Below are 16,542 nucleotides of genomic sequence, written 5' to 3'. Positions count from 1 at the left end.
AAAAAGAAGAAATTTTCACTTCTCTGACATCCTTAAATTAATCTTAGCTCACATCTGTCAATGCCCTTCCCTCACTTGTAGATTCACAGCTAAATCCTCTCTCTCTCTTTCTATCTCTTTACATCACCTGAAGACAAAAAAAATCCCACTTTTCTTTTTATCTTTCTTTGTTTTGTCTGCTTCTTATCTAACTTCCAGTTGCCCGCACAGAAAAGAAGATCCCAGAAAATATGAATGAAGTAATGTTCTCAGCTTAGAACCCTTCTCAAAAGTTCCGTTCTTTGTATTTTGTTTGTAAAAGCTTCTTCTTCTTCCATTTCACGTTCTCTTGCAGCGCCTTTTTTTTCTCATTGACTTTCTAGAAGCCTTGGTCAGCACTACTCCTTCAAATTATTGCTATAATTATAGTGTTTCAGGATTTAGTGAAAGCTTGTTAAAGCAGTTTGACACTTTTGGGTATCTTTAAAAACTTTGGATCAAAAGCCGTTTTGTTTCCATTTTTATCTGATTTGGTTCTGTCTGGGTTGGTGTTATTGTCTTTGTATCATATTAGTTTGTTACTATTATTATTATTATTATTATTAATTTTTTGGGTTTTAAATGAGTTGTAATGAAGTAGTTGAGTTGAACTAAATGAGATTGGATGGGTAAAACAAACTGCACGCCTTTGGTTTGTTTCTTCTAGCTGAAAGTCAAAGTTGAGACATGGCTGCCCGGTCCACAATTTCTACCAAAAATTGAAATAAAAAAAGAAAGAGACAATGTATGTTGCAGAAACAAAGCTTGCTTCTCAATCCCTTTTTTTTTGTCCCTTCATGGAATATTCATTTATGAAATGGGAATTCTTTTTCTTATCATTTTAGTGGCTTAAGGTTTTTTTTTTTTTTGGTTTTTATGGGAGTTAATTATTCTAAATAGAGCTTCAATACATATAGAATTCTGATAGTGGTTAATCTGCTTTTGCTTTTGCTTTTCCTGGTGTTTACTACCTTAATTTTCCATTTTTTTCTTTCTTTGCCTGTTCATAAATAGAAATTGTGGCCTAAAGATCTGGTCTGATTGATTCCTGCTTTGGCAGCTTTCCGGGATCTCATGTGCAGCTGGTTTTGGAGAATCTTGTTTATAATATCATTTGGTGTTGAAACTTGAAAGCATCTTTTGAGAACTTCAGTTCTTTGTCAGTATCTGCAGCTCCTGAAGAAAAAAGAAGTTTCTTGGTTTTGGTGGTGTCTATGTGTTTGAATCAGTGCGATTAGATTCATATTTGCGTAGAATGGCTGGTGGCAGGAGAAAGAAGCAGCATTTTAGCAGAATACATGCCTTTTCTTGTGGGAAAGCATCTTTCAAAGGGGAGCACTCATTGATTGGAGGGCCTGGTTTCTCAAGGGTAGTGTATTGCAATGACCCTGAATGCTTTGAGGCAGGTCTCCTCAACTATGGTGATAATTATGTCAGAGGTACAAAGTATACACTTGCAACCTTCTTCCCAAAATCGTTGTTTGAGCAGTTCAGGAGGGTTGCCAATTTTTATTTTCTTATCTGTGCAATATTGTCCTTCACCCCACTCTCTCCTTACTCAGCTGTCAGTAATGTTCTTCCATTAGTTGTTGTAATTGGAGCTACCATGGGAAAGGAGGTTGTCGAAGATTGGAGGCGAAAAAAGCAGGTAACATTGATGCTGGCTGAGATGTCACATTTATAGTTTAGTACTATTCTGTTTCTGATTATGATGTGACAAGTGTATATTCGGCTGTGAACAGTTTTTCAAACTAATTTTCCTAATCATAATCATAATTGCAATTAAAATTTGTGATTTTTCTATGAATTATGGGAAATGTATGGTAGATTTCTTAATTTTCGGGTCTGCAAATGTTAGGATTAGGGAATATATTGTCACAAAGTTTGTTAGTTCAGGGAAACGATTTTTGAGAAAATATACTTGTCAGGTTCTACTACTTAACAGGTTTGATCGGAGGTTGTGTATAGTGGTTATCTTGCAGAAGAGACCAAGCAAAAGGTGGGGGTAGGGGGTAAGGGATTGCAGAGGTCTGTCTGTTTAGATGCAGTAGCTCTATGTATCTGATGGGTTAGTTTTAACCAGTTAATTTATGTGTTCTTTGTCCTTAGTCAATTCAAATATGTTGCATATGTGAAAGTAGTTAAGTCCCATTAATTGCTACTTCACATCAAAAGTGGTGGTGCATAGTCCCTATTAAAACTGTGTATAGAATGCTACAGGTATGTTTATATTTTTTTTCTCTTTAGTGTGTGGAGTTGCTGCTATTCCTTTAAGCTTCATATCTCTCTTTTTTGACTGCCATTCTTGTGTTTATATCTTTTTACTCTAGTTTGATTAGTCTTTGTTTCTTGGGTTCGTAAAGTAGTTGTTGATGACCTTGCAGGACATTGAGGTGAATAACAGGAAAGTTAAGATGCATCAAGGTGATGGTATTTTTGAACATACTAAATGGATGGATTTGAAAGTTGGAGATATAGTCAAGGTGGAAAAGGATGAATTCTTTCCTGCTGATCTTATTTTGCTCTCATCAAGTTACGACGAAGCTATTTGCTATGTTGAAACAACAAACCTTGATGGAGAAACCAATTTGAAACTAAAACAAGCATTGGAAGCAACTTCAAGCATGCATGAGGAATCAAGCTTTCAAAACTTCAAGGCTGTCATTAGATGTGAAGATCCAAATTCAAATTTGTACTCCTTTGTTGGCAGTTTGGAACTTGGAGAAGAACAGCATCCTCTATCCCCCCAGCAGCTTCTACTTAGGGACTCCAAATTACGAAACACGGATTATATTTTTGGTGCTGTTATCTTCACAGGCCATGACACAAAGGTTATTCAAAATTCAACAGCACCTCCTTCAAAGAGAAGCAAGATTGAGAAGAGGATGGATAAGATTGTGTACTTTCTGTTTGCTGTCCTGGTTGTGCTGTCCATTATTGGGTCAATTTTCTTTGGGATAGCAACCAGGGAGGACCTGGAAAATGGAAGAATGACAAGATGGTACCTTAGACCAGATAAGACTACAATTTATTATAACCCAAAAAGAGCAGCAGTTGCAGCAATTTTGCAATTTTTGACAGCCCTCATGTTGTATTCATATTTGATTCCCATTTCCTTGTATGTATCCATCGAAATTGTCAAAGTTCTCCAGAGCATTTTCATCAACCAAGATCTGCACATGTACTATGAGGAAGCAGACAAGCCTGCGCGTGCTCGAACCTCAAATCTAAATGAAGAACTTGGCCAGGTTGATACCATACTTTCTGATAAAACAGGAACTTTGACTTGCAACTCTATGGAATTTATCAAATGTTCTGTAGCTGGAATATCTTATGGCCATGGAATTACTGAAGTTGAGAGAGCTCTGGCCTGGAGGAAGGGTTCACCTTTGGCTCAAGAGGCAACAGAGGTAGAGGGCCAAGTAGAGAAGTTTAAGGAAGAGAAGCCATCCGTCAAAGGGTTTAACTTTGTGGATGAAAGAATCACTAATGGTAATTGGCCAAATGAAACTCGTGCAGATGTAATCCAGAAGTTCTTACGACTATTGGCTATCTGCCATACTGCAATACCTGAAGTGGATGAAGGAACTGGAAGAATTTCTTATGAAGCCGAATCACCTGATGAGGCAGCATTTGTGGTTGCAGCTAGAGAACTGGGATTTGAGTTTTATGAGAGGACACAAACAAGCATTTCATTATACGAGTTAGATCCAGTCTCTGGCAAAAAAGTTGAAAGGTCAAAATCTTTAATGGTCAATAGTTAATAAAATATTCCGAGGCCCTCCTTCGTAGTCAACTTTAGCTGTGGCAGAATGCATAGGCTTTATCATTTCAATTTAGGTATTAGTAGCTAATGGTATTTTCATATATGTATTCAACATGATGGAACATTTTTTTCTCTTTTGCAGATCTTATAACCTATTGAACATCTTGGAGTTTAGTAGCTCAAGAAAGCGGATGTCTGTGATTGTGAGGAATGAGGAGGGAAAGCTGCTACTACTTTGTAAAGGTGCCGACAGGTTTGTAATCTGAAACAGAACTTACTATTATTCAGAGCAAGTGATAATAATGAACATAGCAAAATTTTGAGTTGTGAGGCATTACATTGGTGACAAACTGACCATACAAGTTAGCGGTCAGTGACATGGCTCCTGCAATGGCTTTTCAACTCTGTTTGCATCTTTTTTTTTTTTTATCCATTTCGCTTTTAGATGAGTGGCAAATGGGGTGGGAAGGGTTGACCTCTAGCACCAAAAAAGAAACAACTGGAGACCTCATTCTATCTCTGCGTAAAAATGAATATTTTTCTGTCATAACTAAGGGAAGGGCAATTGTGTATATCTTGACTGGCTAAATTACGTTGCTTAGTAGTTCTTTCCAGAATACAAATGCTTGAAAACAGATTACATTAAGTACATCTTCGTTCTCCAAACAAGCAGTGTCATGTTTGAAAGACTTGCAAAGAATGGACGAGAATTTGCAGAGCAAACCAAGGAGCACATTGATGAATATGCTGATGCTGGTTTGAGGACTTTGGTACTTGCATACCGTGAAATAGATGAGGAAGAATATGTTGAGTTCAATGAGCAATTCACAGAAGCCAAGAACTTAGTGAGTGGAGATCGTGAAGAAATGATTGAGGAAGTGGCAGAAAAGATTGAGAGGGATTTGATTCTTCTTGGTGCTACAGCTGTTGAAGACAAACTTCAAAATGGGGTGGGTTTAATGGCATTTAATGAAAGCATTATCACCACACAGCAAAATAACCCTCAGCTTTTGTTTATTCTCCCTATGAACGTAGAAATAACTATCATTACAAACAAAGGCAACAAATATGACTTGTTCTAATTCATTTTTCATTTCATGCTCGAATACTGGAGGATTGAATCACTTTTAAGATCAATTCTAAGGCTTTCTATTGAGTATTTCACCTTTTCTTCTGGATAGGTTCCTGAATGCATTGACAAACTTGCACAAGCTGGGATCAAACTATGGGTTTTGACAGGAGATAAGATGGAGACGGCAATAAATATTGGGTATAATGAGTGTTGCCAATACTTACCATAAAATCTTATGTAAACTTTAATGTGCTGACTTTTCAAACTTTCATGTTGAATTTTGCAGCTTTGCCTGTAGTTTGCTTAGACAAGGAATGAAGCAAATAGTAATAAATTCAGAGACTCCAGAAAACAAGGCATTGGAGAAAGCAGGGGACAAATCTGCTGTTGCAGCGGTAAACTCTAACTTCAACTGATGGCTTTATTTCTCCTTCCTTTTAAGTTTATCTGCTTTTAAGGAGATTAGGCATTACGGCATTTGACAAATTGCTCCTTTTAACCATGCTTGTCACTGAGAATGTTCAATTTAAGTACAGTAAACAAAAACATATTTTGCATTTATTATATTTCCAGATTTTCTTACCGTTTTGGACTGCGATAGCATGTCAACTCAAAAATTCTCAGTGGCTTTCTTTTTATATATTCAGATTAAATCCTTCCATTTATTTTTGTAATATGAACTAACCGTTGCAACAAAAGTTTCCTAATTTGTGGACAAATGGGAAAACTCAACTCTTTTCAAGTCTTCCTCTTCAACTATATCGACATATACAAAAGCATTATGGACCTTTTTCTCCGCCAGTTTATTTTGTCCATTTTATCCCATCGAATGCTTAATGTGAAACCTCATGACAAATCTCAGCTTTAGGCTTTTTGGTAAAGTTGTGCAGTTGACAGTGACATCCTCCTCATTACTGAGGGTTAAGATTAACTCGAGCTTTACTTGAGGTGTTTTTCTGCTTTAATTCTTTTTTTTATGAAAAAAAAACTCTCACATGCCTTACATTCTGGATAGGCTCAATTATAACACATAGGAACTACGTGAGTGGCATAAATTAAAATAATTTAAGAAAGATTTTGCTCCCTTCAACAGTTTTTGAGATTCATTTTTGCCCCAGAACAAAAGTAGGATTTTATAGTTACATATCTTGACAACTTCTTGGTAACCAGTATAAAGTGGTTTCTTATCAAATCTAGTCCAACTTTTGAGTATGCTTGTCAGCTTGATGAGATCTTTTTGATTTTCTAGGCATTTAAGGCAGGCGTTCTCCAGCAGATAGCTGAAGGGAAGCAGTTGCTTACTTTATCAAGTGAAAATTCTGAGGCATTGGCTTTAATTGTTGATGGGAAGTCACTAACTTATGCTCTGGACGATGATGTCAGAGACATTTTCCTAGAACTTGCCATTGGCTGTGCATCAGTTATTTGCTGTCGTTCATCTCCTAAACAGAAGGCACTAGTAAGTTAGATTATCTTTCAATGGTGCATAAAATATATTCTTTTAATGCAAAAATTTCCATTTGATTTTGTTCCTATGGTGAGCAAAAAGTGGTGTAAGTTGTGCATGTTATCCTTTGGGATAACATATGCTGACAGAAGAAAGTGTTGAACTGAGGTTTCAAGAGCTACTAGCCTGTTTATAGTACTTCTGGAATCTTTAAAAATTAAGTCAGTTTTAAATGAATGATGAAATTTGTCCCACATCAACTTGACTATCAAGTACTTATTTTTGTAACTAAGAACATCATCCGAGCTCTTGCTTGCTTCTAGCAATTCCAAGGAGAACTCAAACTAATTATCTGAAAAAAAAATGCAGGTTACAAGACTGGTTAAAAGTAAAACGGGTAGTACAACTCTAGCAATTGGTGATGGAGCAAATGATGTTGGTATGCTTCAAGAAGCTGATATCGGAGTTGGTATCAGTGGTGTGGAAGGAATGCAGGTAAATGCTAAATAGATTGCTTCATGTGTAAAGCCGGTGCATTGATTTGTTTTGCTTGATGCTTTCTCCTTCTCCTTTCTAATACCCACTTCTCAAATTTTCAGGCTGTGATGTCAAGTGATATAGCAATTGCCCAGTTCCGCTTTTTGGAGCGCTTGCTTCTTGTGCATGGACATTGGTGTTATAGACGGATCTCATCAATGGTAATATAAGTAATTCTGAGATGTTAATCTTGAAGTGTTCTCAATCTAACCTGGAATTGAGATGACCAATGTTTTTATCACAAAGCTAAATTTGGAATTTTGATATCACTACAAATTCGGAAGATGTTTGAGTTAAATCAGGAACAACAGTTTAAAATGAATAGGGATTTGACCAATATGATTCTTGTACTGTTGAAGTATTAAATTCCTAGCAGTTGAAACTATGAGTCGCATTGTGTTTCTTTTTTCTTTGGTCTGAAAATCGATTTGGTTTTTAATCTATGGTAGAAAAATTAAACCTTTTCTTAACCCTTTTGTTTAGCCATGACAATCAAATGTCAGAAACCTGATTAATGCTCTTTTTCAAGCATCCAATATCAACCAGTTAAACTGAGATGATTGCACTCTTTTGCAGATATGCTATTTCTTTTACAAGAATATTGCATTTGGTTTCACTATCTTCTTCTATGAGATATATGCATCTTTCTCGGGGCAAGCTGTGTACAACGATTGGTATCTGTCTCTCTATAATGTCTTCTTCACATCACTTCCTGTGATTGCTCTGGGAGTTTTTGACCAGGACATCTCTTCCCGTTTGTGTCTGAAGGTATCTCTCGTATAAATGGTTTTCTTTTGCCCACAAAGTGATAGATTCTTGAATGGCATTATTAAGCTTCGTTGATTGAAGTAGAAAACTAACATACTTTTAAAATTCTATACTGGAGAGAAAATGCCACCGTGATGATAATATCTCATTTCTCTTATACTTAATGTTGCAGTTTCCTCTATTATATCAAGAAGGCATACAGAATGTCCTATTCAGCTGGCTTAGAATCCTTGGCTGGGCATTTAATGGAGTGCTAAGTGCTACCATAATCTTCTTCTTCTGCATCCGAGCAATGCAGCATCAAGCCTTTCGCAAAGGTGGGGAAGTTGTTGGATTGGAGATCCTTGGCGCTACCATGTATACATGTATGGTCTGGGTAGTTAACTGCCAAATGGCACTATCCATCACTTATTTTACATATATACAACATCTCTTCATCTGGGGCGGCATTATATTATGGTATATATTCCTCATGGCTTATGGAGCCATGGACCCAGACATATCAACTACCGCCTACCAGGTCTTTGTTGAAGCCTGTGCACCATCTGGATTGTATTGGCTTCTCACACTCCTTGTGCTGATATGCTCACTTCTCCCATATTTCACTTACTCTGCCATTCAAATGCGGTTTTTCCCCTTGTATCATCAGATGATACAGTGGATAAGATCTGATGGGCAAAGCGATGACCCTGAGTACTGTCATATGGTAAGGCAGAGATCACTACGTCCCACAACAGTAGGTTATACTGCACGTTTTGAAGCAAAATCAAAAAGCTTTAAAGAGAGAGCTGGGGATCATTGATGATTATCCTCTTCACTAGTTTCTACCGCAAGATAGTTGTATATTACTTGTGCTGCTAGGTTTCTTCTAATGTACATAATTTAACATCGAGATAGTTGCATTTCTTGACAAGAAAGTTATGTCCCTAAGATAGTCCTATGAACCCAACCGATGCAGCCTTGTATCCAACCTTTTCAGTTAGAACCATCTTCTTTTATTTATTTCTATGAGCCCATATCACGTTTTTCCGCTAAAGTTGTAATTTGTATGATAAGATGTAAGGATATAGAAATAAAAGTTAATTAATTTTGAATTTGTTCTTGATGACAGTATTCATGTTGTCCTGCATGATTCTCAGAAACCTATTTCAACACCATTAATTCTTCTCTCTTCTTTTTGCCATTCCCCTGACAGAATCGGCCTCCAGCATTTTGGAGGTCAGTACCCAACCCTGTTGTCCGGCTCTTTGGTTGTTTGCAGTACATTTCTAAAGATAGTAGAGGGGAAAAAGTATATATAGAGTTGAATGTTTTCATGTTTACAGCAAGCAAAATGAAGAAAAAGTTAAAAAGGCGGAAGAATTGACTGTTGGTACTAGATCCTGTTCTGTGTCTGTATCCATATTTCTACAGGATCAAATATAAATTTCCTTCTCTAGGGGTAGCTGGTTACCTTAAATGGTCTTTGTCACATAGCATGAGTTACACACCTTCATTGCATACCTTAGCTTTCACATTTAACTTGGAAGTGCAGATATTACTCTAATCTTGCCATTGATCTTTCCCCAGCTGATTATAAACATTATCCGGATGCTTTTACATGACATCTTTCTGTCATGAGGCTAAGGCCAATGCCAAGATTTTCTGGATTATATACCGCCAATTAATCTAGACTGCTACTACAAAAACAGACATCGATAAGAACCAGCTTTTTCTGGCAGAGCTGAGGATTTCTGGTTCGTTAAAACAGGACAACTCTCCTTTGAAAAACCAATCGAATTCTCTGCATTACCAAGCATACAATATAGTTGATGAAGATTCCTTTATCATTGTGCTAAAAGCCATGTGGTTTTACTAAATGATCTTAATTTCTTAGTTGTCTCTTGAGGTCTTTAATCTTAGTAGTAATGTACAGAAAACCAATATGAACCATTTTTCTTGCTCATTTATCTGGTTTATCGTTTTAGATAAGCTCAATCTTCAAGAACACATAGAAACATCTAAAGAAAATATTAACAGATGAATGCACTCAGCTTGATTAAATATATAGATTCATCAGAAAAACCCCAACAAAAAAGTTATTTTGACATAATACATAGAGCCAACCTGAATCTATTAAACTTTGGAATCAACATATATATATATATATACAATGGCTGGTAGCAAGTTCTTCCTCCAATCTGTACAGATAGATGAAATTGAAGACAAAGTTAGATACAGAATGACCATATTCAGAGCCTTAATTATTAATAATTCACATAAGATTCATCGACAAATCATTCCCGGTAATGTTCACACCAATAAAAACAAAGAAAGAAAGAATAAATTATATATAACCTAACATGACAAAGTAATGCCTAGAAAGTCCAAGGCTGACTTTGCCATTACAGAAGAAAATTCATTGAAGCTAATGACACCATCCCCATCGGTATCAGCCTCTTTGATCATCTCCGTCAGCTCTCTATATGTCAACGATTGTCCCATTTTGGCCATGCAGCCAGCTAGCTCCGCCGCGGTGATGTAGCCATTGCCATCACGATCAAACAAATGAAAAACCTCCCTGAGTTGCTCTTGGTTTACCAATATCTGTTCATTCATGTCAGGCAATATGGCATTGACTAGTTCATCAAACTCCACCGCACCATTGCCATTAGAGTCCATGTTGGCTAGCAGAACATGAATTTGATCGCCGGATGGCTTGAGTCCTAGCGATCTTAGCAGCGCCGCAAGCTCTAGAATGGTCAGGCTGCCATCCGCATCCATGTCAAACCTTGCGAATATGTCCTTTAATTGATTGATTTGATCAACTCGTAATGACACCATTTTGAATGTAAATGTTCCCAGCACATGAAACGCACCACAAAACCAAAAAGTACTAGAAAACTAATGTTAGTAAGAGAATGAATGTTAACGTCTTAATGGTAGTTTATGGTCATGATAAAGCAGGTGGCCGCGGCCCCTCCGGCAGCTATGGAGGAGAAGAAGGGATGGGCAAGGAGGAAATGAAAGAAATGTTTTGGTTTTTGGTATTTTCGGGAAGGGATGGTTAAGAGTGTGAGGTTTAGATTTGATGTTGGGGTGGCATTATAAATAGAAAGGGTGTTGTCGGTGGATTTGTTTCGCTTTGTTATACTTACACACACATGGAAGGTTAAGAATCTTTAGTCTTTCCTTTCATGGGAGTTACCAAGGAAACCTCCTCATTGCCTTGTTTGTTTTTTTTTTTTTTTAAACTAAAATGCATTGCAGGGTAATCATTACGCAGTGTTAACAAAGATTAATTCATGAGAATATCTTTCACTAATTAATACCAGGAAACCCAAAAAAAAAAGGGTTTCCAAATTGAATTTAGAAAAAAGAAAGTATTTTATGATAATTAAATTAATTTGGAAATTATTATTAGTTTGATTTTGGTTGCTAAAAGGTGATTATATTTGGAAAGATGTTTTATATTTTGGAAATGTACGTAAATCAACAAGCTAATTATGGAAGTGATTTTATTGATTTATGTATTATTTGAGAAACTGCAAAATGCGGGTAGATAAGCTTCGCTGTGATTGTCAACCAAACATGTTACTCTTCAGAGGCTGCAACAACTCAAGTGTGTTGGATTTGTTTACGGGCAATATTCAACGTCGGTGGTTCTCGGCCCGCCTGCAAGAGGAACAATTAATTTATTCTTCATAAGTTATGGGCCAAAACTTTTTAATTAAGATTTTGTCTTTCACATACACACACACACACACATATATATATATATATATATTATTATTGAATCTATTTGCATAAAAAGTTGGGAAATTAATTTGTTTGGATTATTTGCACAATACCAATAATAAATTAAGAATTATCTAATTGATTCTTAATTAAGAAGAGTAAAACGTCATGTTATCATGTCATCTTATTACATCAATATGTGATCATGTCACAATTTGATAGCATTTGATATCAAAGATATATAATCACATTACTTGTAATGTGTGTAATTAAAAATTACATTGTAATATTTGTTTTGAAATAAATCAACTTAATGTAAGATTGTAATGCAATCATATTACAAGCAATGGATGTAATATGATTATATTGAAAAACGAATACAATCTCATATTATAACTTAGTTTGCAATGTTATCTAATTTGATTTGACATTTTTACCCTACTTCAATCAATAAAATTTTAAAATCTAATTTTTATCACTTTAAAAAATTAAAAATATTTTTAAATTTTTGAAAAAAATCTATAAATTTTGAACAACATAAAAATAATTTTTTAATTTTTAAAAATTCTAAAAAATTTAAAAAACCTAAAAATAATTTCTATTTTAGAACAATTAAAAATAGAAATAATTACTATTTTTAAGAAATTACAAAAGATTAGAAAATCCATAAAAAAATATATTTAGAATTTTTGACAAAATAGAAGATATTCTTTTTATATTCATAATTTTTTAAAATTATAAAAATTATTTCCTCTATGTAATTTTTAATAAACTTTTAAAAGTAAAAAATATTTCCTTTTTACTTTCATTTTTTTTTCAAAAAATATCTCTTCTTTTTTATTTTTTAAATTTTTTTTTTTTTTTAATTTTTTTTCAAAATATTTTTAATTTTATAAAAAATTAAAAAAANAATTTGCTCGATGCTTGGTTATTTGTTGAAAAATTTATTTAAAAAATTATATCATATAAAAATTTACAATAAAATAATATACAAGTATATTAAACTTGCAATTTAATACATAGGATAATTTTAAAAATTAATATTACATTTTGTAAATCAAACACTACAAAGTTATTATTTCAATATTTTAATCACACCCTTTTTAATATACCAAAAATTATAATCATATTCCTTGTAATCACATTCTCTGTAAGGTGATTGCATTGTAAGGCACCATGCACAATCTTTGTTGTGACATGTAACATATCATGTCAACATTATGTGATGACATAAAAGAGCAAGTGATGTTTTTATTAATAACAATTAATCAATACTTAATTATGAAAATCTATTTGATTTAAAATAAATATACATGTTAGTAATCTTTAATTTGAACACATTATTCAAATTGAATAATTAATAAGGTATTGAAGCTCCAATAATGTATATTGAATGTGCATACAGTATTCATTGTATCAAATCAAATCTAAGCATCCTTTGTTTCCCGTAATCAATTCATGTACATATTATACATTAGGAAACAAAGTGTTACTATATGCTTCGTCTTACCAGATCTAAAACCTCCACAGTTAAAAGAAGTAAGAACCAAGGTAAAAAAGATTATAACTTAACCAAAATCATGATCACGCCCTTCTTTCTTTTTTTCATTTGTGTTTTTTCAGTGCATGAAAGAAAAAATATTATGTGCATGTTGTACAATGATTTAAGCAAATATATGAAACTAAATACGAACAATGTTACATTCAAACATTTAATTCATTAATTGATATATAATTTCTTTTTTAAAGAGTATGGTTTGAATTCATTTCTCTCAAATCTAAAAAAAATACGAGCAATGCTACCTTAAATTTCAAACTTCAGGGGAATGGGCATGGTTATTTGTTTCTTCCCCAAAAGACATGACCTTGGCTCCCACCTCCACCTCGCCAGCCATACAATGTCGACACTTTCGCTTCAACCATCCCAAGCAGCCTCCATGCTTGATAGTATCCAACGGTGTAACTGGCGCTGCCGTCCGACGTCGGACACAAATTCTTCCCACCACGCAAGAAACTATTGCAAGAAATGTGAGAATCGAGATAACCGCGAAGAACGGCCCTATAGAACCTGCTGACGATGACGAACTGCTCGCCGCTGCTGCTCCTTGGCTGCTCCCTATATCTCCTTGTTGCTGCTGCTGCCTCTGTGGTAATGACGAAATAGCGGATTCCATCTTCTTTGTGATTAAGGAAGAAATAACTATGAATAGAAGGCCATCTATATATACAAGTAGCAAGCCACCAAATGGATTTGTCGACCAAGATAAAAAAAAAAGTGAGAAGAGAAGCGGGCGATGCTCTTTTGAAGGCTTTAAACCGGCCATAAAGAAGAGTGAAAGATCAGAAAGTGGAAGCCAACATGGAAAGGCCTTAAAAAGATAATTTTTGCGTGCTTCTTTGCCTCGTCAGAAAGCTCTGAAACCATTAAAAGATGCTCCAAGGTCTCCAGCGCTAAAAGTCACTTCTCTTGATATCTTAGCTTCTCGTTTCTAACTTTTCTTTCAAGGATTTAAATTAATACATTTCAAATCCCATTATTTCTTTTAATTTATATAGGACATGCATGTAAAACATTTTATCCCAAGTGTCCCTTTGGTAATCAGAAACTGATTTCCTAAAAGAAAATATTTCTTTTTGAAAAGAAAGGTTTTTTTTTTTTTTGTGTTTGGATATCACTCTGAAAAATATATTTTGGTGTTTGGAAATTTTATCAATATTTATAAACATAAATACTTAAAAATTACAACACAAAAATCTTCCTCCCATTATATCATTATTTTTTTATCAATATATGTGTGAATGTACATTATATTAAAACTCAATAAGTATAAATCAAATCAAACAACCCAACAAGTAAGAAATAAGAAATGTAATCTGATTTGAATCCTTAGATAGAATTAGATTATGATTGTAATTCAAGGATTGTTGGCTTATAAATAGTCGTCTCACTTCATTTGTAAAATACACACTTGAATAAGATCTTTTTACTCCCTCTAAATACTTTCTCTTATATTTTTCTTATAATTGTTCTCTTAAGATTTATTTCATAACAATTTACTCTTTATCAAGAGAATTATTTTTCATATTTATTGAATTATAAAATCTTCATTATCATTAATAAACTAACATTTGGTAACTCTTTTCATTCACCCAAATTTTGCTGATAATTAGGTCCCGTTTGATTCATGAAAAAATTGAAGTAAAGAAAATATTAAGGAAATTAAATTGGGGGAAAACAAATTAAAGCAAAGTAAAATGAAATTTTTTGTTTTGTTTGGTTGTACAATAAAGTTTATGTTTTTCTATCTATTTTAAAGATAAAACAAAAAAAATCATACCCAAATCAATATTTCACAGCCAATATTTGCAGCACATTAACACCGATATCATGTTACCACCACCAATTTTCTATGAACCAAATGTTCTATAAACCAAACGGATTCTATGTTTGGTTGGGAGAATGGAATGATCATTCTTTTTCTATTCTTAATCTTTTTTTAATGTTTTATTCCATTAAAAAGAATGATCATTTTTTGAAATGACTATTCAGGGAAAAGAGGAATAACTAATACCTAGTCCCTTGATATTTAGTGGACAAAAGGTAAGGAATAAAGTAAAAAAATTTAGTGGACAAAAATGTTTTTGAGTAATTTTAAAAATTATCATAATATATAAAATGTAATTTGTTTATTTTTTAAAATTTTTTTCTCACAAAACTTATATTCTTTTGTTATACGTAAATAAATTTTTATTTTATTATTTTGACTGAGATAAACCATTATATTAACACACATGAATAACTGATAAGTTAGAAAGTATCTAACACTTTTGGCACATGTGATAAAGAATAAGAAAAAAAATTACATGATTCAAGTGACATCTTTTTATTACTAAGAGAAAAATCTTTTTAGGTTCAACTTATAATATAAAAATTGAGTATATAAAAAAATAATAATTTATTTTTAAAAAATGAAAAAAATTTTAGAGGTTTATTTTTTCCCTCCCGCTCCATCCTTTAAATTAAACTTTCAAAAATTTTAAAGAAGTTTTTATGTCCATATTTTTCACTCAAATAAAATTATTAAGTTCCATTTCTACCCTTCATGTTTTTGTTTTTGGAATTCGTGAATCATTGAGCAATTGGTTTTCGCATTAATTGCTTCCAGTCATATTGTTTTTATTATATAATGTTTGAAAAAAATTCTTAAATTATTTAAAAATTTTAAATATATATTTATTTTTTTATTACATTTAATCAAATTTTTATACTTTTACAATTAAATCTTTATAAATTAATTATTTTAGATTATTAAAATTTATTAATTAATCAAAATATTATTTAATCAATAAATTAATAAAAAATTAATTGATTAAGATTTTCTTTATTTTTTTTCAAAACATTGAATTTAATATAATTGTATTACAAATAGTTTTCTCTGGCAATATGAAACTACATCAGTGTTTCTTAATGTATTAGGAAAAGTTAAAAATGAGATATAAAGAAACATCAATTTCAAGAGAAAATAACATTAGACTTGTATTTTACAAAAGCCTCTTAATTAAGTCATATATATATATATAATTTTGATGTATAAAAAGATTATTAATGTATATATTAAGTGGGACCTCTATATTTTTTAAAAATGTATTATCGTATAAATTTATTGAATTATTAATTTATCACATTGGTCCTAAGTCGGGACAGATCAAAAAGATTATTTAATTGAGATAATTAATTTATCGAGTATTAATTTATAAAGAGTATGTTGTATTTTAGATCAAATAAACTCTTATAATTAACAGTTGACTAATTGTTATTAATCAAAATATCACTTGTCATTTTATATCCACATAACGTTAACATAAAAGGTGAAAAATGTTATGTAATTATATCATCATACCACACTAACATTTTACGTCATTATTTATTGTAATATGTCAACATATCGTGCCAGCACCATATTATACAAAATGAAAAATAATATTTTGATTAATTTTTGCTAATCAACTATTAACCATTATGGCTTATTTGATATAAAATAAAAATATAAAGACTTGATTAAATGTAATTAAAAAATAAAAATTTATTTTAATTTTCTTAAATAATTCATGAGTTTTTTCAGATATTATGTCTCATTGTTTTTACAATTTTTTTGTTACTTTTTTTAGAATTTGTGCATTGATGCTAACTAACAGTAAACAAAAAAAAAAAAAAAA

At 32.7% G+C, this 16,542-nt stretch overlaps 3 protein-coding genes across 6 annotated transcripts; 1 reads left to right on the top strand and 2 right to left on the bottom strand.

Moving 5' to 3' along the window:
• On the top strand, positions 1-8,721 carry LOC18604963 (putative phospholipid-transporting ATPase 9). Of its 4 annotated transcripts, XM_007037689.2 has the most exons (13): positions 1-239; positions 1,079-1,457; positions 1,581-1,666; positions 2,403-3,754; positions 3,927-4,037; positions 4,458-4,734; positions 4,966-5,054; positions 5,143-5,251; positions 6,106-6,315; positions 6,673-6,798; positions 6,903-7,001; positions 7,417-7,608; positions 7,781-8,721. In XM_007037689.2, the coding sequence occupies exons 2-13, from the start codon at positions 1,274-1,276 to the stop codon at positions 8,408-8,410; spliced, it is 3,465 nt and encodes a 1,154-aa protein (XP_007037751.2). In that variant the 5' UTR covers positions 1-239; positions 1,079-1,273; the 3' UTR covers positions 8,411-8,721. The 4 variants fall into 4 exon arrangements, with proteins under 4 accessions (XP_007037751.2, XP_007037752.2, XP_017973497.1 ...); XM_007037690.2 differs by having other exon boundaries at positions 1,079-1,666; XM_018118008.1 differs by lacking the exon at positions 1-239 and adding an exon at positions 264-370 and having other exon boundaries at positions 1,079-1,666.
• Positions 9,819-10,679, bottom strand: LOC18604962 (probable calcium-binding protein CML15). The gene has a single exon (XM_007037687.2). The coding sequence runs from the start codon at positions 10,429-10,431 to the stop codon at positions 9,946-9,948; it is 486 nt and encodes a 161-aa protein (XP_007037749.1). The 5' UTR covers positions 10,432-10,679; the 3' UTR covers positions 9,819-9,945.
• On the bottom strand, positions 13,129-13,595 carry LOC18604961. Its single transcript, XM_007037686.2, has one exon. It carries the CDS (start codon positions 13,497-13,499, stop codon positions 13,137-13,139), a length of 363 nt encoding a protein of 120 aa, XP_007037748.2. The 5' UTR covers positions 13,500-13,595; the 3' UTR covers positions 13,129-13,136.

The sequence above is a fragment of the Theobroma cacao genome, chromosome 3 (genome assembly GCF_000208745.1).
Source record: "Theobroma cacao cultivar B97-61/B2 chromosome 3, Criollo_cocoa_genome_V2, whole genome shotgun sequence".
Taxonomy (NCBI): Eukaryota; Viridiplantae; Streptophyta; class Magnoliopsida; order Malvales; family Malvaceae; genus Theobroma; species Theobroma cacao.
This window is presented reverse-complemented; position numbering and strand designations above follow the sequence as displayed.